The 26,743-nt window shown below is 36.6% G+C and overlaps 2 protein-coding genes across 8 annotated transcripts in view; one reads left to right on the top strand and one right to left on the bottom strand.

Moving 5' to 3' along the window:
• The window catches only part of lars1b (leucyl-tRNA synthetase 1b), a 32,523-nt gene extending 30,134 nt beyond the window's left edge, over nt 1–2,389 (bottom strand). Inside the window, exons 1-2 of the mRNA XM_084386901.1 lie at nt 2,294–2,389; nt 78–199 (exon numbers count right to left, since the gene is read on the bottom strand). Of these exons, the coding sequence (XP_084243027.1) occupies nt 78–199; nt 2,294–2,299 (128 nt within the window). The 5' untranslated portion in view covers nt 2,300–2,389. The remainder of the gene's footprint in view (nt 1–77; nt 200–2,293) is intronic.
• A 2,104-nt stretch (nt 2,390–4,493) lies between these two features.
• The window catches only part of rbm27 (RNA binding motif protein 27), a 29,589-nt gene continuing 7,339 nt past the window's right edge, over nt 4,494–26,743 (top strand). For 2 of the 7 annotated variants that reach the window (XM_084387241.1, XM_084387243.1), the window contains exons 1-16: nt 4,512–4,692; nt 5,235–5,353; nt 5,469–5,587; nt 5,908–5,987; nt 8,544–8,740; nt 11,620–11,925; nt 13,113–13,331; nt 18,277–18,462; nt 19,877–20,032; nt 20,134–20,275; nt 21,861–22,014; nt 22,149–22,352; nt 22,575–22,694; nt 25,154–25,279; nt 25,404–25,478; nt 26,505–26,672. In XM_084387241.1, the coding sequence (XP_084243367.1) occupies nt 4,622–4,692; nt 5,235–5,353; nt 5,469–5,587; nt 5,908–5,987; nt 8,544–8,740; nt 11,620–11,925; nt 13,113–13,331; nt 18,277–18,462; nt 19,877–20,032; nt 20,134–20,275; nt 21,861–22,014; nt 22,149–22,352; nt 22,575–22,694; nt 25,154–25,279; nt 25,404–25,478; nt 26,505–26,672 (2,442 nt within the window). In that variant the 5' untranslated portion in view covers nt 4,512–4,621. Of the gene's footprint in view, nt 4,693–5,234; nt 5,354–5,468; nt 5,588–5,907; nt 5,988–8,543; nt 8,741–11,619; nt 11,926–13,112; nt 13,332–18,276; nt 18,463–19,876; nt 20,033–20,133; nt 20,276–21,860; nt 22,015–22,148; nt 22,353–22,574; nt 22,695–25,153; nt 25,280–25,403; nt 25,479–26,504; nt 26,673–26,743 lie in introns of all 7 variants that reach the window. The other 5 variants (XM_084387245.1, XM_084387242.1, XM_084387244.1 and 2 more) reach the window with 5 other exon arrangements.

The raw sequence follows: 26,743 nt of genomic DNA, 5'->3' as shown, positions 1-26,743 counted from the left end.
ATAATAACACATTAGTCATGATGAATATCATCTGTAAAACCAAAGGAAATATTTCAATGTATATAAAACAGACTCACTCTGTACTTCCTCCAATGGTGGTTGGAGCGTCGGTCTCAAAAAGCTTTTCCTTCTCCCATTTCTGCTGAACCTCCTCTTCAATCTTCCTCAAAAAGTCAAGTTTTGCTGTTCCTTTGCGTTCCTGGAATGACATATTTAACTTAAACTTCTACATGTGAAATATAAGGAAAAAATATTATAATAATAATAAATATATTATTATTATTATATTGTGTCTGTGTATATGTCTGTATGTATACAGTAGTCAACATTTGAAGTGGATCAAAAAAGTTAATCAAAGTTGTTCTAAGACAAGAATGGAAATTGTTCAAAATTCATGTATAACTTTGATGAAAGGTTTTGATCCACTTTAAATGTTGGCTTCTGTCTATATACATACATTTAGACACACACACAACCAGTACATTTTTTAGAAACATTACTAATTTTAATGTTTTTGAAAGAAGTCTCTTGCTGACCCCAAACTTTGGAACAGTAGTGTGTATTGTTACAAAATATTTCTATTTTAAATAAATAAATACTGGTCTGTTTTTTCTTTTTACTTTTTCTAAGTATGACAGGTTATAAAAAATATACAGCACAACTGTTTCCAACATTGTTAATAAATCATCATATTCGATTATTTATTAGCTTAAATCACAAGAATAAAATTATATTTTAAAGTATATTAAAATAGAAAACCATTATTTTAAATTGTAATAAAATCACAAAAAAAATCGAATAATGCAGGTTTGATAAGAGACTTCTTTCAAAAACATTAAAAATAGTAATGTTTCCAAACTTTTGACCGGTACTGTGTGTGTTTTTGTGATTATATATATATATATATATATATATATATATATATATACAGTGCAATGCATAAGTGAATACACCCATGCTAAAGTTGACTAAAAAGAGGAATAAAAAATCATATTTTGGAAATTGAACTTAATGCCTTAATTTAAAAAATTAGGAAAAATCCAACCTTTAAGGACACCAATTTTCTTTGTGAATGAATAATGTATCGTGAATAAATAAATGTTCTTCCTTAAAATACATGGTGCATAAGTCTGGACACCCCTATGTTAAATTCCCATAGAGGCAGGCAGATTTTAATTTTTAAGTATTTTTTTTTTAAAAAAATTTTAGGATACTATGCATCCTGATAAAGTTCCCTTGGCCTTTGGAATTAAAATAGCCCCACATCATCACATAGCCTTCACCATACCTAGAGATTGGCATGGTTTTATTTCAGTTAGCCTAATAGCTGGTTTGATTTGCATTGAGAGATGATCTTATGGAAAGTACCCCATGCCAATCTCTAGGTATGGTGAAGGCTATGTGATGATGTGGGGCTATTTTAATTCCAAAGGCCAAGGGAACTTTATCAGGATGCCATAGCAGCGTGAATAGAATCGCGCTGCGAGCAAGGCAGTATGGGGAAACCCAGGCTAAAAGACTGGAGTACTTGCTGATGAAAATTCAGCTTTGCATCACAAAAATAAATTACATTTTAAAGTATATTAAAAAAAGAGAACCATTATTTTAAATTGTAATAATATTTCATAATATTACTGTTTTTTTTTTTTTGTTTTTTTTTTTTTTTAACTGCAGGCTTGATGAGCATAAGAGACTTCTTTCAAAAGCATTAAAAATAGTAGAGTTTCCAAACTTTTGACTGGTGCTATATATATATATATCAGTTATAGTTACATTAAAGCTTATTTAAATTGTTGGACATGTATATTCAAATATGAATGAACGTTTTATCATCTTCTGATCTGTTAAATATTATAGCTTATGTTCATTAATTAAACTTCCAGATACCAAAATGGTCAATTTGCTAAGCTATAAACTGGTAACTTACTGGAGCATTACTACTGTTCTGAGCTACACACATCAGCACCTCTGATTGACAGCTGTCAACTCTATTCATATTACTCTGCCAACAACTTATTCCAACATGCCAGAGAGTGTTAATGCTGTTGTAGAGATCGCTTTCTGTGTGGGTCTAATATTTGCAACTACCTTTTGTTCAGGATTCAAAGAACATACATGAACAACGTTAACAGACACATATGCATGAAGCTAGTTGCTAAAGATAACCATGCTTCTCAATGGACCGGTTTAATAATTTTTTGGGGAGTTTGAGATCATGGAACAGGCAGTGCTCCAAACCGCATAAAGTAAAGAGTGCGAAACATCAAACCGGCTTAATATAAATCAAATTTACCGTCATTTTGAATAACTTCAGCAGGATTTGTTGAAGAAAAAAACCCACGCTGCACTCGGCTGATGACACCGGTCAGAAACGTCACCGCCGGAAGACGCTTTGCACTGTGGGTAATGTAGTTTTAAACGATTTGACTATTTCACACACAGAAAGAAAAGGATAATAATACCGGTTTTTTTGTGTTTTTTTTTTTTTTTATTGCTTACACACAATTTCTGAAACTATGGCTCCATTTCTCAAACATCTTCACACAAAACCTCAAAACACGCACACAAGATGCAAAATGTCACACATCTCTTGCAAAAGCAAACACTTCATCTAAAACCGGTGTTTTTGCATAGTAACTATACACACAAACCGTCAAATGATTAGCCACATAATGTGAAACATGTAAAACACTACTCTCTTGTGTCTTTTGCTTGTTCTGTGTGCAGTGGAGTGTACAGGAGTTTGTCACATGTATGTTCACAAATACACTGTATACAGTATGTGCACAAATGATAAACTTTACAGTTATTAAACTGAACTGAATAAACACAGAACCTAAGTTTTGGCTGTATAATGACACCATTGGCTTGTTAGAGCTGCTTTACGGCAGAATTTGAATTTGTTACTATTGTGAAGCTGCTTTGAAACAATCTGTATTGTGTATAGAGCTACAGAAATAAAGGTGACGACTTGTATGCAAAAATATTTAGTAAATATTTACAAAATAAACTGAAATGCAAGGGTCAAAAATTTATTTATTTCTGAAAATATTGAGTTTTGATTTCTAAGTGAGAATTTCACGCGCTGATAAAGTTTCTCTTATCAGATCTGCTGAAGATGTGGTTTCGTTTCTGTTCATGTGTGCCAACAAGACATTATAGAAATCCCAACCGAATTATGTTTTACGGCCATGTCCAGGATAAAAAATATGTATGGTCACCCAATATTCATACAATTAGGGTGATATTATAGTAAATTTGGCCATTCGGCCATCTCTAAGTCATTAATTCCCTGTGCGACTTGCAAAGGCTTGCATTTCGTTTGGTCACACCACAAAGTGTCACTGTGGCATCAAAGCTTCAGCACTGCTACTCTGAGCTCGATTGCTGATGTCTGAGGTAAACCACGCCCCCCTCATTACCATATGGACAAAGAAATGTAGAAATAAACAAATGTAGAAATAAATAAATAAATGTGAAAATAAATAAATGTAGAAATAAATAAATGTGGAAGTAAATACAATTAACTAGTAAGTTATGTACTATTTCAATCCTTTTATTTTAGGTGTGACATTAAGATCTGTCCAGAGACAGCAGAAAATAGCCTTTTGGCTAATTATGGCGCACTATACATTTATTTATGTATTATTAGTGTGCATTGTCCCTGTTAAATAAACCTGAAATAAATAAACAAACAAATAAATTAAAAAATAAATAAATGTGAAAAAATACAATTATACATAAACAAGGAAATTAAATATAGTATAAAGTACAAAAAGTATAAATACTCATTTATTTTTTTATATTTCTTTGTATATTTCTTTATATAGCCTATTTATGTATTCTTTTTACATTTCTTCGTATATTTATTTATTTATTTATTATGTCAGCTTTGGAATTGCATATATTCAATGTATTGACATAATTGTCCCTTTTTGTCATTGTTTTGGAGCACATTAGCTTCTAGATAATAGTAAGGCTAACTAACACATTCATACAAAAAGCCAAACAACTTCAATATTGACTTCATGGGGACTTTAAAGGAATTATGATAAAATTAGGTCAAATAAAAATCACTTAAAAATCAAATAATAAAACACTTAAAATAATAAACCTATAAAAAATATATATTAATTGTTATAATATTACAGTAGCCTAATAAATTAATTTACTAATGGTTTTGAAAGCAGAAATATCACGAACATCCAATAATTAAATATTCTACCTCTGATTACTTAAAGTTACTAAAACACAGACTTCAGAAAAGTACAACAAAAACGTAAAAAATAATATAACCGTTGGAATTGCAACATTAAACACCTTTGTACTAATTCATATTTTTTCTTCAGACTTTTTATATTTAGTTTTCGAACTCGACCTCTGGGAAACGTTTAGAGTGAAAAGTGGGGGACTGGTAATGTGGTATGCAAATTAGCATGTAATAGCGTCTCTGTGATTGGCTGCCGCCGTTGCGTTGTGTGACGTTTCCCCGTGACGTTGCTGAGATCCTCCAGCAGCTTGTCCGACGTGCCAGTGACTACAGAAAGGCCCAGTGTGTGTTATTAGACGATGCTAGTAGGACTTGCGCATAAACACCCAGCCTTTTATCAGTATTAATCATATGCGCGTCAGGATGATTATAGAAAATGTTGACGCTCTGAAATCCTGGCTTGCTAAACTTCTTGAACCCATGTAAGTGATGAACAGTGATATTTGGACCAGTGAAGCTAACTTGCGCTGCTAACATGCTAACCCATTAGCTGGGATTCATATTACTTATCCGCGCTGCAAACAGATATCGTTTCCTTTGATTGTATGTGTATATGACAGTTCAATTGTGTTCTAATCATTTATAAGCTCATAGTGTTCAGAAATCTAACAAAACTTCTAGTTAGAACCATGTAGCTGGAAGCTAAGCTAAGGGGTCTGCTGGCTGAGAGGGGTGGTCATCAAAACAGCCTGATAGTTTTCATAGACTGGGCCAAAACAGGATCAGGCTCAAGTTATTTTAGTTTTAGAGCCTTGGCATGTATGAGCAGTCAGTATGAGTTTGCTTGGTGGTTCTTGTTTTAGCTGCCAAATTGTCTTGTATTTGATCTCAGTAAACCCTAAGCAGACCTCTTGGAAAATTGTTGTTTTACATGCATGGATATATTTGACTTTTGAATTAAATGGAGGACTTCTTGTCTTTTGCAAATTTGCATTTACACAAATGAACGTGAGATCTTTTACAGATGTGATGCAGACCCATCTGCACTGGCGAACTATGTTGTGGCGTTAGTAAAGAAGGATAAACCAGAGAAAGAACTACGAGCATTGTGTGCGGATCAGTTGGACGTGTTTCTTCAGAAAGGTATCGACAAAAAGTCTTCACATCCCTGATGTTCTGTGTACATAAGTATGCAGTTATTAGTGAATTCAGGCCCTTTCTTGTATTTACTGTGTCAATTCGTCTGCTTGTTTTACAGAGACTACGGGGTTTGTTGATAAACTCTTTGAATGTCTAACCACCAAAAATTATTTGGGAAATCCAGCTGCTAAAGAAGAAAGTAAAATCCCAGTGCAGAAGCTTGAGGAGAAGGAAGAGGTAACACCTGTTCTTTGTCACATTTTTTATGTCACTGATAAATGTCCGTCAAAAGTGCACATGAGTCAGGGTCATTTCTTTCTTTCTTACTATTAAAACTGTAGAATGTGTTTTAAACTACTTTTGGTTAATTCGTTCTCTGTTTCCAAAGATAATGTTACTCGCATTTTTGTTTTCCTATCAAAGCATATTTACATATTACATTTAGTTGACGTGTATATAGGGCATTATACACCTTAATAATCACGACAGCTTCCAGTTCCTTGTGTGAATGCATAAATACATAGTGTTAATATTTATACGATAACATTTGTTTTCAGCCTGCTCATGTTGAAGATGATAGGGAGAACAGAAGAAGAAGAAGCCCACTGAGGAATCGCTCAGACTTCAATGAATCAAGGTTGGTTTCCAAGAGCCGCATCTTTATTCTATCGTTTGTGTTGACAGATTTTCTTCATATGATCTAAAGGTTACAGGCTCTGTTATGTGTGGGTGTTAAATATTCTCAGTTGTCCGTCTGGTTTGTCTTATTCCACTTTTAATGCACACTGTTTTCTGCAACTAGCAAACAAAACAATACTGTGGCGATTACGGTGATGGTATCATATGGTTTTATATATATATACACACACATACATACATACACTCACAGATGAGCTAAAACATAATGACCACCTGCCTAATATGCTAATATAGTCCTGCACGTGCTGCTAAAACAGCACCGAACCAGCGAGGCATGAACTCTACAAGAGCCCTGAAGGTGTCCTGTGGTTTCTGGCATCAAGACTTTAGCAGCAGATCCTTCAAGTCCCTGTATTTTACAAAGTCTGGAGAGTTTGGAGGCCAGGGCAACATCTTGAACTCTTCATCATATTCCTCAAACCATCCCTGAACAGTGTGGTGGCAGGGTGCATTATCCTGCTGAAAGAGATATTTCCACCAGGGAACATCATTGTCATGAAGGGGTGTACTTGGTTTACAACAATGTTTCGGAAGGTGGTACGTGTCAAATTTGTGTCCACATGGATGGTCAGACTCAGGGTTTCCCAGCAGGACATTCCCTAGAGCATCATCACACTCCCTCCACCGGCTTGACCTCGTCCCAGAGTGGATCCTGGTGAATCACTTCCTCAGGTAAACGCCACACTCGTGACGTGATGTAAAAGAAAACAGGACTCATCAGACCAGACACCCTTCTTCCGCTTCTCCAAGGTCCAGTTCTGCTGCTCGCGTGTCCATTGTAGGAGCTTTCGACGGTGGACAGCGGTTATCAGAGGCACTTTGTGGTGCGTTTCCCGTACAACACCGTAACTCGCTGCTTCACTACGATAGCCCAATGCATCATTGAAGAAATCAACTAGATAGTCACGACTGTTTCCCAAAACCGTATTGTCGCAAATTGGTCGTTCAACCACGTTGGTTAATGATGTCACAAACTCAGTGGAGTGATAACTTCTTTTAATGAATCTGTTTGAGATCGAATTAACGCTAGATGTTTCGCTATAAATTATGGACATCTGAGGACTATTTCTCATTTTTCTCGATTATTTTGCTTTATTTCCAGATTCAATCATAAGCTCGGTCTTACACACTAGAGCACGTTCGCACATGCGCACTCTTCAGAAACGGTGCTTTAAATCTTTTGACAAACTAAAAGACGTAATTGACATTTGTATGTAGGTTATTCTAAATAAAAGACACAGGTTGTACTGAATGTCAGCTTGCTTATTTTGTTCAAGACAATAATTTATTGTGTCCAGTGTCCACATGTCATGCAAACTAGAAACTCTGCTTCTAACCACAGGTCGAGAGCTGTCGTTCCAACTACACAACTTTGCGATACTGTTTGCGACTGTTCGTTATAACGATGGTTTCAGGAAACACAGACCCGCTGAACTCGCAATCATAGTTGGCTAACGATGCTTTCGGGAAACGAACCCCTGATCGGTCTACAGCTACGCAGAGTGTGATGCACTGAGAGTTGAGACACATTCCTCCCATAACTATCATTGAACTTTTGTGTGACTTGTGCCACAGTAGATCTTCAGTTGGCTCAGACCTGACGGGATAGTCTTCGTTCCCTCGTGCAGCGATGAGCCTCGAGCGCCCCCAACACCCTCTCGCCGGTTTGTTGGTGAATCCTCAGCACTGCTGACCCGGAGAAACCCCACAAGCCTCACCGTTTCAAAAATACTCTGACCCAGTCGTCTTGCCATAACAATCTGGCCCTTGATAAGTCGCTCAGATCTTTATTCCTGCCCATTTCTCCTGCATCCAACACGTTGATTACATAAAATGATTGTCTGCTCACCATCTAATCTACCCAGACCTCAATATGTGGCCTTGTTAGGAAATTATCAACTATAAACGCTTCTCTTGTAACTGGTCATAATGTTTTGGCTCATCAGTGTGTATGTAATCATCAGTATATAAATTTAAATACGTTTTTTCTATCTGAATATATTTTTAAATATCATTTTTTCCTGTGTTGTCAAAGCTGAATTTTGCTTTATTCTGTCTTCAGTGTCACATGATCCTTCAGAAATCATTCTAATATGCTGATTTGCTGCACAAGAAACATTTCTTATTTGTGTTAGTGTTGAAAACAGTTGTGCACTTATTATTTTTGTTTGAAACCATAGTACATTTTACTCAGGATCTTTTTTTCTTTTTTTTCTACAAAGTCAAAATAAATAGCATTTGAAACTGAAAAGTGACAGTAAAGACTAACACTGCCACAAATAATTTCTGTTTAATAAATTTAATGCATCCTTGGTGAATAAGTGTTTTTTTTTTTTTTTTTTTTTTTTTATAAAAATGCTTACTGAACCTAAACTCTTGTACTAAGTATACCATAGTACTACCATGCTAGGTGTCTAAAACCCTCTTACACCAGACATGAGAGTTTCAAAGTTGTCCAATACATCGAAGTCAGACCCTGTACATCTCACCTCAGGGCTAGAGATGACCGCAGGAGAGACGACCGTAAGCGACGGGAACTGGACCGTCACGGGAAGAGCGGAGAGTCGTACCGGGAGCGACATGATCGACGAGGAGGAAGCTCACGGGGAAGAAGCTACAGTCGCAGCAGGAGTCGTAGCCGAAGCAGCAGCCACGGAAAGAGCCGAGAACGAGAGCACAATCAGAGGAGAGGTAATGACCATCCCAAACCACTTCCTTCACATTACTTTCAACCTATACTTGTGTGAATAAAGGAGTTCTTAGAAATGGATTTAATGGTTAAGCAGATAGCACCATAATGCAAAATTTTGGTCCAGAAATATTATTTTATTCGTAAATGCACACAAACATTTAATTTATTCATAGAAGTACTTAAATACACCTCTATATAATGAGCATTTATTTAGCTATTTTTTTTGGTTATAAAAAAAGGAAGGGTAACTAGAGCTGCACGATTAATCGTGGAAAGATTGTGATCTCGATTCAAACAACCACGCCATTTCATTCCAACGATTAGCCAGCGTCTATTAAATCTCTGACAAAATAACACATAAACATTCAGATCTGCATTTGCGCTGCCGCTGATCCAGAGAGAGCAGGTGTCATGTGTCATATATATATATATATATATATATATATATATATATATATATATATATATATATATATATATATATATATATATATATATATACACTCACCTAAAGGATTATTAGGAACCCCATACTAATACTGTGTTTGACCCCCTTTCGCCTTCAGAACTGCCTTAATTCTACGTGGCATTGATTCAACAAGGTGCTGAAAGCATTCTTTAGAAATGTTGGCCCATATTGATAGGATAGCATCTTGCAGTTGATGGAGATTTGTGGGATGCACATCCAGGTCACAAAGCTCCCGTTCCACCACATCCCAAAGATGCTCTATTGGGTTGAGATCTGGTGACTGTGGGGGCCATTTTAGTACAGTGAACTCATTGTCATGTTCAAGAAACCAATTTGAAATGATTCGAGCTTTGTGACATGGTGCATTATCCTGCTGGAAGTAGCCATCAGAGGATGGGTACATGGTGGTCATAAAGGGATGGACATGGTCAGAAACAATGCTCAGGTAGGCCGTGGCATTTAAACAATGCCCAATTAGCACTAAGGGGCCTAAAGTGTGCCAAGAAAACATCCCCCACACCATTACACCACCACCACCAGCCTGCACAGTGGTAACAAGGCATGATGGATCCATGTTCTCATTCTGTTTACGCCAAATTCTGACTCTACCATCTGAATGTCTCAACAGAAATCGAGACTCATCAGACCAGGCAACATTTTTCCAGTCTTCAACTGTCCAATTTTGGTGAGCTTGTGCAAATTGTAGCCTCTTTTTCCTATTTGTAGTGGAGATGAGTGGTACCCGGTGGGGTCTTCTGCTGTTGTAGCCCATCCGCCTCAAGGTTGTGCGTGTTGTGGCTTCACAAATGCTTTGCTGCATACCTCGGTTGTAACGAGTGGTTATTTCAGTCGAAGTTGCTCTTCTATCAGCTTGAATCAGTCGGCCCATTCTCCTCTGACCTCTAGCATCAACAAGGCATTTTCGCCCACAGGACTGCCGCATACTGGATGTTTTTCCCTTTTCACACCATTCTTTGTAAACCCTAGAAATGGTTGTGCGTGAAAATCCCAGTAACTGAGCAGATTGTGAAATACTCAGACCGGCCCGTCTGGCACCAACAACCATGCCACGCTCAAAATTGCTTAAATCACCTTTCTTTCCCATTCTGACATTCAGTTTGGAGTTCAGGAGATTGTCTTGACCAGGACCACACCCCTAAATGCATTGAAGCAACTGCCATGTGATTGGTTGATTAGATAATTGCATTAATGAGAAATTGAACAGGTGTTCCTAATAATTCTTTAGGTGAGTGTGTATATATAAAGCTTTTTTTTATGAAACTGCTTCAAATTCAGTAATGTGTTATCAGATTATCACAGAAGTACTGGGATAAAAGTTTATAGTTCGGATATAAACACTGATGTCTACCATAGCGATCAAAATAAATCAGCTTGACCCTAACTTTACCTTAAAAAAATGATTGGATGAATTATATTGTTACACCAGTAGGTGGCAACAAGGGACTGTTTGAAAGTGAAAATGTATTTGTCATGGAATCATTCATTCTAGAGATTTGTTCGAAAACGCTGATTCATACAAGAATAAAACAAGTCTTTATGAGTGAGTCATTGTGAATCATTCATTCAAACCCATTTAAATAGACTGCAGAAATAAACATTTTGTCAGAACCTCTAGTAAACATACACATATATAAAATAATGTAATGTGTATATATATATGTGTATGTTATTCTGTTCAAAATTGTGAGAGATCTTGCAGCTCTATTAAAAAAAAAGAAAAAAGAAGGGATTGTCAATTTATCCAGAATCGTGCAGCTCCACTGTCCTGATATCATAAAGCCTCATTAAAATAATAATACTTTTTTTTTTTAAAGGAAAACCTTAAGTACTATGGCATACTCATTTGTTACTTCATCGGAAACACAACAGCTCATTAATATTTGAAGGGAAAAAAAGTACACCATATCAAAATCATGTGCTGCAAACAAAATGCGGGGGGGGGGGGAATCGAAACAAGAAATGAATATATATATATATATATATTTTATATATATATATATATATATATATATATATATATATATATATATATATATATATATATATATATATATATATTAATTTTTTTTATTTTTTTTTTATAAATATATTTAAAAACGTAAAAAAAAAAATGATACTGGTTCATATGTGCAATGTGTGAATATGAAAATGTTTGTAACCAAGTAAAAAATAGTTTTGTTGGTGACGCCCAATACAAGGCAGAAGAAGAATTGTCAGTTCTATTTTAAAGTAAAATTTTTAAAGATTTTTCTTTTCTTTTTTTTATGACTGTGGACAAATTTATTTGTCTTTGCCTGTGCTGTTAATCAAACAACAATATTGACAAGAATTCTTCCTTTGCAACCAAGTCTTCAACAAGCGAATCCTTTCTAATGTGCTTTATTTCAGCTGAGCACAGATCCAAGTTTGATCAGGAGCGGAAGGACGCAGAGCCTTACAACCCGTCCTCTGCCCACATGGGTAACCCACACCACCAGCAGACCCACCCACCCCCCCTGCTCCCCCTGCCCCTTCCCCAGCACCAGTTCCCACCCTCAGGGACCCCCGCCGTCCCCAACGCCGTAACCGTGGCAGCGCCGGCTCACCTGCCCGACAGCACCACAGAGAGCTGGTCCACTTACTTCACCAACCACAAAGACGGAAAGACCTTCAACAAGATCAGCACGCTCAAACACCGCTGCAGAGACTACGACGGCAAGTCCCAATCTACTTTTGTCATGTTTGGTGTGATTATGCTCGTATGATGAAATGAAGACAAAAAGCTATTGCTACTTATTTAAAAAGGCTTGTTAAACCTAACGTTTTGTGAAATGTTTCACTTGAAGTGTGATTGTGCTGTCTTTAAGTAAATGCCACTTGCGCCAGGTTCACTCATACTTGGTTTGCAGAGCGACATAATAGATGGCACTCGTCTCTTCGTGGAGGTGTAAAAATAAGTTATTTATGAAGATTTAAATGCAAAAGAAAAGGCATGAGAGTCAGCTGTTTTTGTCAAGTTTAAGTTTTCATATGAAATGTTTGTGATGTTACCATAAGAAAAGTAGCTACATGTTGAAATGTTTTGCCACTTGCTTGAGCAACTTAATATATAGATCTATATAGAAGTAATGCATTGAATAATACGTTGTTCAAATTTAGCGTTTTAACCTTGAATAATACGTCTATGAAAGATTGTTTAACTGTACAAAGAGAATCCAAAACTTTTTGGTTTAAAATAAAAATGAGTAAATGTTGTTTGTGGTCTACAGCCGTGGATCAGGGGGTCACTGCAAACACATCATATGTGAAAGTATGTGTGAACCTGCACTTAGCTTGATATTTTAGTCGTGTTTTAATACTTGAGGTCCAAATACGTTTTGCAGCCACTCTAAAATCAAAGTCAAATGATGTACAACACTTCAGAAACACTGGAGCGTCTTGATATTCTCTAAGGACACAGTTTACTCTTCAGGGTGTCTGTTACTAAAGCGTCACTAATGACTGTGCTGTAGCAAACTCACTGCGTGGCCTTATGGGAACGGCATTATAGCTGCAGAGTTTATATTTACCACCCTGTACCTGGGGTATTTTTCACACTGGTGGGACTTGGAGAAGAGCACATCGGGGTGGATGGTTAGCTTGATTTGCCTAATGATCTTACTAAAGAAACTGTGATTTGGCACGTTGACGAAGATACGTGACGATCCATACAGCACTGTTTACATGGAGCAAACTCCACTGAAGAATGACCTCAGTGACACATAACCAGAAGTTCAATCACCTTGACAAGTAGTCCCACCTCAAGGACACGTATATCATACAAGCCTCACATTTTTGCTTTTAAACTGTCCAGAAAGACTGTTGTGATGGTGATTTTTGATTTGTTTTCTTTTTGTTTGCAGAGAAAGGATTTTGTATACGAGGTGACCTCTGTCCGTTTGACCACGGTAATGACCCTCTGATTGTGGACGACGTCACACTTCCTACCATGATCCCGTTTCCACCACCGCCAGTCCTGCCACGGATGCCCATGCCCCCCATGACTGAACCCCCCCCTGGCATGCCCATGCCCCCTCCCCCCCACGGGCAGCCCCCGCCTCCGGGCATCTACCCCATGCCAGGTGAGTGTCCTTTGATTGCAGCATGCTAGACTAGGCTTTTCAGTTGGTGAAAAACCTAGTCGATATATACATGTCAAAATCTGCTAAGGGGCAATTAAATGTAACAATGCATCATCTTTTATTGAAAAAATTAAACATTTGATCAAACTTTTGATTATTGCCTTAATCTTTTAAACAACTGAGAAGATAGAGATCAAACTACATCACCAGTCAAGTTTACAGTATTTCATCAGCATATGAGTTAAATTGGACGACTACATGGACTCATCTCAAGATCACTCATTTAACAGTTCATCTGTTGCCAAAATTCTGAACAAAATCATTCAATTCAATCATAAAGTATTGAAAATATTCAAATCAGAATGCGTAGTTCGATCATAAAAATGTCCGTCAAAACCAACACATGTTGAACGATGTTCACTAACCCCGGTGAAGTTTGTCAATTTGGATTGCCGTTTATTCTCTTTAGCTGAGATGTGAACTATGTTTGACTTTTGGGTAATTATAAAACGTGCTGGATACATTCTAAGTGCTTTTTTGCGTTGTTTTTTATACTTATTTTACGGAAAGAAGTTTATTTCGTGTCTTAAATAAATGACATCATACTTACTGGCATGTTTGGCCTGTCAAAAATATTCAGCTGTCGCAAATTCATTTCCAAATTTCACTGTTAAAAATCAGGTTAATTTTTTACCTGAGAAGGAGTGGTTTTGATGCACAAAGTTGTTTTTATTGTCTTTTATAACAAAACTAATTCATTTGAATGCATTAAAATGCAGATTCTGTTAGGGCTGCACGATTAATTGTATTTTAATCGCGATAACGATATCTGCCTCTCTCGATTTATTTTAAAAAATCGTCGCGATATTTCCCCGCTCGTTTTTTATCCTGAAAACGCTTTTTTATTAGACATTTACATTATCTTGCATTGTAAACAAGTCCCCACTAGCACTGAAGTTTGTGGTTGCCAGATCTGAATAACTTAAATCTCCCAAAATACCCAAACAGAGCTTTTCTCTTACATTTTATGCCCTGTGTTTTACTTAATCGGTGCAATCTGGCAACTCTGGCGCGCGCTCGCTCTACACTGCGGAAAAAAGCACTGATCTCCACAGCGATATTCTGTTTGCATAAAATTTTTACACAGCCAGTCTGTTTCTTCACAAGCCACTTGTGCCGTTGGTGTGACTAAATCTGGTTCTAAATTTTTTTAAACTAAGTTTAAGTTTTTACCAGTTTTCATGATGTGAATCAGTTGAAAACGACAGCCACTGACCGTTTTCAGTGTGTTTCAACAAGTAGACTATTTTTCTTTGCAGTACGAATTTGCTGAGCGATCTGGATCTGTAGCCTACTTTGTCTCATTTTCAACCGAAATGTGTCGCTTAGAAGATCTAATGTGAAGACGCGTCACAAAGCGCTCATCTAACGTTAAATCATGCCATTTGTATTGACTTGCTGCCTGAGGAAGTTGTAGTTGGTTAAATGAAGTCTGATGGTTTGAAGTTATCACCCGCCAAATGCGGCTAAAAATGAATTTTGGCGGGTATCGCTGTCAAATCCCTGGCAAATTTGGCATGTTATTATGTTTACTGACTTTGCTGGGGAAATTCGTGTAAACCAAATCTGCGCGGATTTTGCGCAAATACTCGTGCAAAACCGTTAACTGTCTCTTCTCTTTCGCTGTAGTTTCTCAAATGAGAATAATCGTGATTAATTATCGCGATTATAATTTTGAGCAAAATAATCGTGATTAGCATTTTAACCATTATCGTGCAGCCCTAGATTCTGTTGTAAATGGTGAAAAATCACTTTAAAATTGTCGTTGTATTATTACCACTTAGCAGATTTTGACTCGTGTGTGTGTATATATTTAACAATGTCTCTAAATGATGATTGTGTTTTATTTATCATTATTAATTTCATTGTCTTTGTTTCATATTTATATTGTATTGTAGAGCTGCACGATTTATCACTGAAAGGTCACAATCTCGATTCACACACCTACTCAATCTTATTCCTAAATGACAACGATTCGCTGTAATCTGTTAAACGTTTGAGTAGTGTGATCACAGCGTAACATTCGAACTGTGTTTGTGCTGCCGCTGAGCCAGAGAGAGCAGTTACCATGTTTTATAGGTGTGAGTGAGTCATTGAATCATTCATTCAAACCCATTCTTTTCAATAATTCATTCAAAGGAATTAAACATTTTAAATAGACTGCAGCAATTAACATTTTGTCAGAACCGCTAGTAAATTAGAGTTTAGAATTGAGGGAGAATCATGCAGCTCTATTTAAAAAAAAAAAAAAGAATCATGATTGTCAATTTATCCAGAATAGTGTAGCTCTATAATTAACTGATTTTAAAATCTTTAGGTGAATGTAATTATTATTATTTTTTATTATTATTATTATTCAATCTTTAATCAATTCATCCGTTAATTATGAATGTTACATTATTTTCTCCTGTTTACTTTGTTTTATTAAAAATATACGTAATCATTTCAATTAAATATATATATATATATATATATATATATATATAATTTTTTTTTTCTTTTTTTTTTTACATTTTTCATGGGTTATTGATTAATAAATAATAAATTCATTTATTTTAATGTAAACATTAAAATCGTACAACTATGCATTACAGTATTTTCCAGAAAATTTGTCGCACCTTAAAATAAATCACACCGGGTCCAAATTGCATTGTTGAGAAATTAATATATTTCATTATATTATGATATGCATTATACAGTGAGGAAAATAAGTATTTGAACACCCTGCTATTTTGCAAGTTCTCCCACTTAGAAATCATGGAGGGGTCTGAAATTGTCATCGTAGGTGCATGTCCACTGTGAGAGACATAATCTAAAAAAAAAAATCCAGAAATCACAATGTATGATTTTTTAACTATTTATTTGTATGATACAGCTGCAAATAAGTATTTGAACACCTGCGGAAATCAATGTTAATATTTGGTACAGTAGCCTTTGTTTGCAATTACAGAGGTCAAACGTTTCCTGTAGTTTTTCACCAGGTTTGCACACACTGCAGGAGGGATTTTGGCCCACTCCTCCACACAGATCTTCTCTAGATCAGTCAGGTTTCTGGGCTGTCGCTGAGAAACACGGAGTTTGAGCTCCCTCCAAAGATTCTCTATTGGGTTTAGGTCTGGAGACTGGCTAGGCCACGCCAGAACCTTGATATGCTTCTTACAGAGCCACTCCTTGGTTATCCTGGCTGTGTGCTTCGGGTCATTGTCATGTTGGAAGACCCAGCCTCGACCCATCTTCAATGCTCTAACTGAGGGAAGGAGGTTGTTCCCCAAAATCTCGCAATACATGGCCCCGGTCATCCTCTCCTTAATACAGTGCAGTCGCCCTGTCCCATGTGCAGAAAAACACCCCCAAAGCATGATGCTACCACCCCCATGCTTCACAGTAGGGATGGTGTTCTTGGGATGGTACTCATCATTCTTCTTCCTCCAAACACGTTTAGTGGAATTATGACCAAAAAGTTCTATTTTGGTCTCATCTGACCACATGACTTTCTCCCATGACTCCTCTGGATCATCCAAATGGTCATTGGCAAACTTAAGACGGGCCTTGACATGTGCTGGTTTAAGCAGGGGAACCTTCCGTGCCATGCATGATTTCAAACCATGACGTCTTAGTGTATTACCAACAGTAACCTTGGAAACGGTGGTCCCAGCTCTTTTCAGGTCATTGACCAGCTCCTCCCGTGTAGTTCTGGGCTGATTTCTCACCTTTCTTAGGATCATTGAGACCCCACGAGGCGAGATCTTGCATGGAGCCCCAGTCCGAGGGAGATTGACAGTCATGTTTAGCTTCTTCCATTTTCTAATGATTGCTCCAACAGTGGACCTTTTTTCACCAAGCTGCTTGGCAATTTCCCCGTAGCCCTTTCCAGCCTTGTGGAGGTGTACAATTTTGTCTCTAGTGTCTTTGGACAGCTCTTTGGTCTTGGCCATGTTAGTAGTTGGATTCTTACTGATTGTATGGGGTGGACAGGTGTCTTTATGCAGCTAACGACCTCAAACAGGTGCATCTAATTTAGGATAATAAATGGAGTGGAGGTGGACATTTTAAAGGCAGACTAACAGGTCTTTGAGGGTCAGAATTCTAGCTGATAGACAGGTGTTCAAATACTTATTTGCAGCTGTATCATACAAATAAATAGTTAAAAAATCATATATTGTGATTTCTGGAATATTTTTTTTTTAGATTATGTCTCTCACAGTGGACATGCACCTACGATGACAATTTCAGACCCCTCCATGATTTGGATAAGTGGGAGAACTTGCAAAATAGCAGGGTGTTCAAATACTTATTTTCCTCACTGTATATGTTTGTCACATTTATTACATTGAGAAATAATGTAAAATATCAGTAAAAAAAATGACACATTTACAAATATTACAAACAGTGTAAACATGTATGTTAGTTCCCCTCACTACACAGCAGATCCTTTAGATTAATCTGTATTCAGAACTGGAATGGAAAAGAAGTATAAAGATAAAATAAACAACATTCCTTATAAAAGCCTAAACAAATGTATTTAGAGTGATACTGAAACTGCCAGCATGTGGGACATGGCCTATACAAATAAACTTGGGCTCATGTACCTCTTTCATTTGGCACTAATCCAAAATGTGTACACTTTGCACATTTTTGCGAGCTTGATGTCAGTTGCATTTTACAAGTCGAATGGAATGTAAAACGCAGACTGTTTTAGGTAATACAAAAATGGACTTGTGTTCCAGAAAATTTGGTAAATGCATTTGTTAATTGTTAGGAATATATGCGCACATTTTTTTAATCTTGAGAATGACTTTATATTAGCAACGAACGATTGTCCTAAAGTGCACTAATGGAAGTTAGCTGTAGATGAGTGCTTGAGTTTGCTCTTGTCTTGTTTTAGGGCCTCCTCTAATCCCAGCTACTGGGATAGACACTCCACCCCACTCCAGAACCAGAACCTCTTCCCCTTTGGCCCTGCCTGGAGTGGGACCACCTCCTCCTCCACCTCCACCACCACCACCACCACCTCCTTCCTCTTCTTCCTCCTCTTCTGCCTCTCTCCATCCTCAATACACTCTCTCTGAATGTAAGCCACTGCGCTTCTCTCTCCTCATCTTGAGCAGTGGTGCTTAGAGCTTACTGTCTATAGCTATACATATAATAATATAATATAATATAATATGTCTATACATATTATGTGTGTTGTAAAGGGGTCATGCCAGATTTCTGCACTACATCGATATTCCGGCTACTTGTGTTTTTCCTGTCCATCGGAAATGGATTTAAATTTATATCATCAATGCGATTGACATTATAAGCGGCCTTCAGGGAAAGTCTGACCCCTTTAAAGAAAGCAGTTGATATACTAAGCCTCTTTCCTGTCTGTTGGTGGTGGTTCTGGTCTTGTCGTGTGTACATCAGTCAGTAGGGGTGTAATGATGCATGTATTAGTACCGAACATTTTCAGTACGGGTCTTTCGGTTTGGTTCGCATGCGTACAATATTGTACGCGGTTCTATGAATATGCAAATGAGCCCCGCCTCCACTCACTCACTCAGCTCAGAGATCCACTCGCTGCTGATCAGACGTTGTTCTGATTGGTTACAAGGTAGTTTGTGACGTCAGAAACACCAGCGATTCAAAGCGTGTCTTTGGTTCACTGCAGTTTTAAGGAGAAAATACTCAGCAATGGTGTCGACTTATGAATTTACACATGGTTTGTCTTAGAGCATATTAAAAACACCACATAGACATATAAACTACATTAAAAACTAGATTTTTTACCACAGTTTACGCACATCAAACTAAATAATAAACCTACCCTGCTGTCAGATGCGTGTGATGTTTAATGCGCTTGAGACGTGTTTAACTATTATGGTTGTATACTTACTTGTAAATGTTACAAATTTACACATTTCCATCTCGCATAAACGATTATCTTGACAGCAAGCGAGTCTGTTTAACTTCACAAACTCTTCCTCCAATTACAACAGCACCATAAACTGCATTGCATTTTTATTCATATGCATACCTAGTTTGTTCAGTAAACAACTAAAAACAAACCAAACCGCGAGTCGGGTTATTCATTCTGAGTAATTTTTCGAGGTTGTAAATACAACAAAGATTGAGTACGTTTTAAAAGAAAATTATGTTTCAGTTTTTCTACTTCATAGGTTCGTGTTTCGTATCTGTCACTTGCTGTTTCTTTGTAATTATTTGTGAAAAATGAACTAGCAATTTCTGAGTGAAAATAGTTTCAAAGCCATTTTGTTTTGAGTGTGGTGTATCAGGGATGTTTAATGTCTGAAGGCTGCAGTGACAGACTCTGACCATGTAGTTGTGCTGCTGCTGCATCTTACACTCTTGAGAATTTGGAGAAAGTTCTCTCAAACACATGAATAAATGTTTCATTTATCGATGGGAAAGAACCTCCTGTAGTGTGTTTTTCCTGCTGCACACTGTACATATGGTTTAACACGTGTTTGTTGTTTCACTTACAGACAGCTATGACCCCGAGGCCTATAACCCAGAGTCCCCAGCACTGACCGGCCCAGGCAGAGCTCAGTACCGTCATTTCATCCCTCGCATCCAGACGCAGAGACCCAACCTCATCGGCCTTACCTCTGGTGATGGACAAAACTCACGAGGTATCAGATGTAAAATATCAGTTCCAAACCAATGACTAATTTTGCATGAGGATTTTAAACGTATTCATCATGACAACATCAATTTAAATTTGTTTAATATGTGTTTTTAGCAGCTAACATAGTGATTCAGACGGAGCCGTCTGTCCCGAGTGTGTCGAGCAGTGAGGCGAGGTACAACTCTGAGCAGGAGAACAGGAAGAGGTGTCTGCCGTCTACTGATGGCCCACTGGTCAAAAAACCCTGGATGGAGAAGTGAGTGATGAGCGACTACTAACTGTTTTAGCAGATCTTATTTTGCGGTCTTTCAAGAAAGTATATGACCTTTAGAAATTCACCACAAATGTGGTGTGTGTGTGTGATAAACTTTTGAATTTTTAATTATAATTGTGATCAATGACTGTGGTGACTTTCCACAGCGCTGCATCATCAACATCACAAATCTAGTATGACTGGTAGAGTGGATCTAGTCTGTAAATCTAGTTTTTAATCATTTTATTAAAAAAAATGAATTGGTACATTTGTTTTGGAAAGTCGTGGAAACGTTATCATGGATTTTGTTCTTTTGCTATTGGACCAAATTTAAATATATTTGCTGTCGTCTCCCATTCACTGTTATTGAAGTTTACACAACTATGAGAACTTCAGAGGACCCTGGAAATGTGAAAAGGATCCCATATTGATTATTATGCTTATTACTTTGATCATTTATGTACTTTTGTCAAGTCTCTTATGCTCATCAAAAATACATTTTTTTTTTTTTTATATATATATAGTACTACAATTTAACATAATGGTATTCTACTTTAATATACCTTAAAATATGATTTATATAATTTATTTCATTACTCCAATCTTCAGTGTCACATGATCCATCAAATCATTATCATATTTATTATCAATGTTGAAAACAGCTGTGCTGCTATTTTAGAACTTGTATGTATGTGTGTATATATATATATATATATATATATATATATATATATATATATATATACTTTTATTCAGCAAGGATGTGTTCAATTGATAAAAAGTGACTAAAGATTTTTATATATATATATTTATTTATATATATATATATATATATATATATATCTATATCTATCAATTTCCTTCAAAAACGGTAGTGTATATTATATATTGCTGTTCTTTTTTATTCATCAAAAAATCCTGAAAAAAGTATCACAGGTTATAAAAATTATATATATTTAATTGTAATTTTTTTTTGAATAAATGCTGTCCTTTTTATCCTGAAAAAAAATAAAAAATAAAATTAAGCAGCACAACTGTTTGTGCATTGACAATACAGCATATTAGAATGATTTCTGAAGGATCATATGACTCTGACAACTGGGGTTATGGCTGATGATAATTCAGCTTTGATTCTCAGAAATAAATATTTTATTTATGATAGAAAACCATGATTTCATTATGTACTTAAAACACAATATTACAGTTTTTTTCTGTATCGAAAAAAAGATCTGTTTTTTTTCAGTTTTTGATCGAATAAATGCAGGCTTGATCATGAGCAGAAGAGACTTCTTTCAAGAACATTAAAAAAAGTAATGTTTACAAACGAATGACCGGTACTGTATATCAGAATGATATAAACGTATTTACTTTATTATAAATTATATTATATAATGAATTATATTATATTTACTTAATTTACTTTATTATAAATGTAATAAATTATGGATCATTATGCTAATTATTACCTTTACCTTTATTTATTTTTAGTATCTATTAATTAATATTGATATCTTTTAACACAAAGGAAACAATGATACAGGTGGATGTCCTGATTGAGATGTGTAATGTTGTCTTTCCTGTTTTACAGACAAAATTTCAATAACCAGCATAAACCCACCTTCCCGAAAAAGATTTATTACGTCAACACCAAACTAGAGGTCCGCAAAATCCCCCGGGACCTCAACAACATCACCAAACTCAATGAGCACTTCAGCAAGTTTGGAACCATAGTCAACATTCAGGTAAACCTTCTGTGTAGATTAGATTATGAACTACATATTTGCCTTTGTTATGTAACACTTTTGTTATACAGCTCAACGAATGCAGTTGTAGTGATTGTGATGTAAAACTGTGTCCTGTGTTGTCGTTTCCACAGGTGGTGTTCGGGGGCGACCCAGAGGCAGCACTGATCCAGTACACAGCCAATGACGAGGCTCGGAGGGCCATCTCCAGCACTGAAGCCGTTCTGAACAACCGCTTCATCAGAGTCTACTGGCATAGAGAGCCCACATCCAGCACACAGGAGCAGGGACCCGGTCAGAACACAAACCCTGGCCAACAGCAGCCCACGACACACAAGGTCTGAGACCCACTTATAATATTCATAATATAAATACATTATATTTCTATGCTATTTCATTGTGTTGCTCTTCTAACATTTGGAGAATGAGCTCTTGCTGCCCAGCCCTACTATTGATAGTTCCCCCATAGAGAAGTTTGCAAATTATTGATTGATATGCTTACTGTGACTGTTCATCGTCATTCGTTTACATACTTTGACTGAATTTTGTTTTGTGTGCAGGTCATTCAGCAACACCCTGCAGGAGCTTACGTGCTGAATAAGACCTTCCCCAAACACCAGACTGCCACGGGAATCATGGGCGGCACTGAACCTACCAGCCTGAACCAAGAGCCATCAGTGGTAAAGAAAACACTTGAGTGTTTGCACACATCTGTTCAGAGAGAATATAAACGAGTAGGAGTGCGATAAGGCTCTATATGAGCAGGGCTGTGATTAAGCCATAGGCACAAGAGAGAGCCACATCGCACGGCTACGAGCCTTCGTTACTAAACGTCACTTTAGGACTAGTAACAAAGGAATTTTAAGTCGCTTCATTGGAGAGTATAATGAGAGAGACAGTAAACGAGTTCATTCTTCAGTTCAATCTTATATTCATAATAAAAAATGTCCTCTGGGGAAAGCGATATCTTAGTATCTTTTTAACAGATAAGGGGATTTCCCATGATAGCGCTACTCAATGCATTTGCCGGTTGCATCATGCGAGGTGTTCTTTAGAAATAACCTTGTTTTACAACCCTTTTCGGCTCGATTTCAATATAAAAGTCTTTGCTTTGCTTGACTCACTCATAAAGATTCTTGTCGCCATCTAATGACGTAATAATGTAACGTTCACTGAAGTAGAAATCACAATCACTCACAGAACCTTTCCCAATACCAAATACAGCATGTAGTTTATAGAAAATAAAATGTTATTTATTTAACAATAATATTTAAATTAACAATAATGGCCATTATAAAAGTATGAGGTTTGTACAATAGGAAATAAACACAAGCAAACAATTCAGTCTAAAGTATAAAAGCAGCGCTCTATTTTAATTTAAATGAAATCTTGTACTATTACTATAGTTATAAAACTTAACTTTACCCTTAGCCAAATCGATTTGCTCTGGAACAAGTAATAGATTAATAAGACCAAAGATTACCCTTTTAATATACCCAAAATGAATTATACCTCTTATTTATCCATTATCTACTGTATGTAAGAGTCAGCAGCAAATCCCCCAAGGAGTGGCCGAGATGAAGCTGTTCTCAGCGGATACATAAGCGCTGAACAGCCTCTGACGGCCATGAGCTCACATCTCCGAAAATGTCTCAACTAATTTTCAAATAGGCACTGTTTATATATAAATCATATATTTAAGGTCTAAAATGTTTCCTCCAAAAACATTCTGTGACACAATAACAGTAGTATTTGTACAAATATAGGAGGTTTGCTGCTTTGATGCTTGCTGTGAGAAATGCTGCCAGTATAGATCCAGCAGAAACTACCAGTCAAACGTTTGGAGTAATTATAGTTTTTAAAAGATGTATCTTTTTCTCAACAAGACTGCGTTTTAAAATGTAATTTATTCCTGTGGAATGGAATTGTTATTATTGGTGCGCAGTTATTAATAATGGTTCTTATTTTGATCAATGTTGGAAACATCTTTTTTTTGTTGCTTAATATTTTTGTGGTAACACTGATGCAGGGTTGATTTCAGGCTTATTTGGTCAACTTGAAATAAAAAGTTTAGAAGAACAGCATTTGTTTGAAATCGAAATCTTTATTACATTATAAATTACTTTACTGTTACTTTTGATCAGTTTAAGGCATTCTTGCTGAATAAAAGTGTTTCGTTGGAGTTTTTTACTCTTTTGCACCTCGCTTTTAAATTGCTAATTCAAAGTAAAATGCGCACGGGACGGGCATTCATAACGGTGCGGAGCAGAGCGAGCGTTTTCAGTTAATTTCAGTGGAAGTTAGGCTTCAATAGGACTGAACTGAAACTCTCGCTCTGCTCTGCGCCAGAGGACACACACCGTAATGAATGCCTGTGCGCATTAGCAGCAATTCGGGGGCGGCAATTGCTTGAATGGTGGGTTCATTATTATTCTTAATGGAAAAACACAACAACTAGAAAAACACAACTAATTATTTGCAGGTTCCCTATTAGCAGTGGGTTTAAATCCATAATATTGCCAAATAGGTGCTTTTACATTTAGCTTTGAGACCAAATCTTCCGCCATCGTCTTGTCAGTCAGCTCGCCTCACTCTCATGATAAATGAAATCTGACTCCTGCTGCTGATCTGTGCTGCGACTCTTTTTTTCGTGTTCAGTTTTTAATTGTAGTGTTTGTTCTCTGACTGAACTACATGATTTCTTATTGCTATAAAAAAAAAAATTAAACGACGGTGGGGGCGGTGCTACGGTGGGCAAGTGATGTAACCGGTCACCGGTAACAACGATTATCGCAGCAAGCCTAGTTTGCACAAAAATATGAAGCAGCACAACTGTTTTCAACATAAAATAAGTATGGTAAATAAGTTAATGGTAAAATAAATGGTAAAAAAAAGGTCTGCTAAATGAATAAATGTTTCTTGAGCAGCGAATCATCGTATTAGAATGATTTCTGAAGGATCATGTGACACTGCAACAATAAATGCAGCCTTAGTGAGCATAATAGACTTCTTTCAAAAACATTTAAAAAATCTTCCAAACTTTTAACCGATTGTGTGTCTATATTAAAAACAAAAAAACACATAAACATGTAATAAATGTTAAAAATCAACAATTGTTTGAATTTCTCTGTTAAACAAGGGTTTGACGCCATCTTCGGGTTTACCGAAGGGTCCGTTCTCACGCACGGTGTTGAAAACCGCATCAAAGTCATTAGGAAAAACGGGCAAAGCGCTGGAAGCTCAGGAGGTTCTGAAAAAGAAGCATGTGAGTATTTCCTTTCTCCTCCTCACCTCTGTAAGCTGATACAGGCAGATCCACCTACTAGGATTGCACAGTCTGGAATGTACTTATGAGTGCGCTAACGTGACCTCTGACCTCTGGCCTTCAGGAGGCGTTGAAACTGCAGCAAGACATGAGGAAGAAGAAACAAGAAATGGTTGAAAAACAGATCGAATGTCAGAAGGTATGAAAGATTACTGAAGTAAAACAAAATAAATGTATATATACCACCAGGTAAAAGTTTGGACACACATACACATTTTTTTATTATATTTTACTGTAATTACAAATTTTTATGTTGACACCCATGCCATATGTTACATTTATCTCATATTTACTGTGTATAATTAGCATTACCTGGTCTTTATTTGAAAAACATATGATTCCCAATGTGCACAAACTTCCCAGATTACCAAGTACACTGTTGGTTACAATGTTTAGTTCCTTTTTATTTGTTTCAAACTATATTTGAAAAATACTTTTAATAGGACTGATTACAAAATCAAGAAGTATCTATGTAAAGTATAAATATACACTGAAGAAAATTATAAACGCAACACTTTTGTTTTTGCCCCCATTTTTCATGAGCTGAATTTAAAGATCTAAGACTTTTTCTATGTACACAAAAGGCCTATTTCTCTCAAATATTGTTCACAAATCTGTCTAAATCTGTGTTAGTGAGCACTTCTCCTTTGCCGAGATAATCCATCCACCTCACAGGTGTGGCGTATCAAGATGCTGATTAGACAGCATGATTATTGCACAGGTGTGCCTTAGGCTGGCCACAATAAAAGGCCACTCTAAAATGTGAACCATTTAGCAAAAAAAAAAAAAAAAACACATATCAATAAATAAACAACCACACGTCCACCTGTGTGATTTCACAATAGCACTATGCCATATTATGATTTTTAAATGGTTTTAATATATCGTGCAGCCTTAGAAAAGGACTAATAATGCAGTTCATGGATTCTCATCTGTGGAATTCCCCACTTCACACGAGTAAATTGCAGTCAAGGTTTTTTTTTTAAATTGAGCACTTAATTTAGCACTTAACTTAATCAAGGAATCGTGACAGCCCTTAAGTTATTGTGCTTGTCCTGATTCAGTCTCTGTTGAATGAATATGATCTAAGGAGTGTATATTAGAACTACTAGTGATTTCGTACATGCAGTTTAATGTAACTCTAAACCTGAACTGCCTTCTGCAGGTGCTGATAAACCGCCTGGAAAAGAACAGAGGGATGAAGCCAGAGGAGAGAGCAAACATCATGAAGACTCTTAAAGAACTGACAGATAAGATCTCTCAGCTGAAGAATGAGATCAGCCCGACCGCACAAGCTACTGCCAACACGACACAATCAAAGTCAAAAACAGACGTAAGACCATTTGTAGATACCTAGTGTTGTTGATACAAGTGTGTTCTAGATCGAATTATTAATTTTTTTTT

Source organism: Rutilus rutilus (genome assembly GCF_951802725.1).
Source record: "Rutilus rutilus genome assembly, chromosome: 18".
Classification (NCBI taxonomy): Eukaryota; Metazoa; Chordata; class Actinopteri; order Cypriniformes; family Leuciscidae; genus Rutilus; species Rutilus rutilus.
The sequence above is the reverse complement of the archived record's forward strand: the minus strand, read 5'-3'. Positions and strand labels throughout refer to the sequence as shown.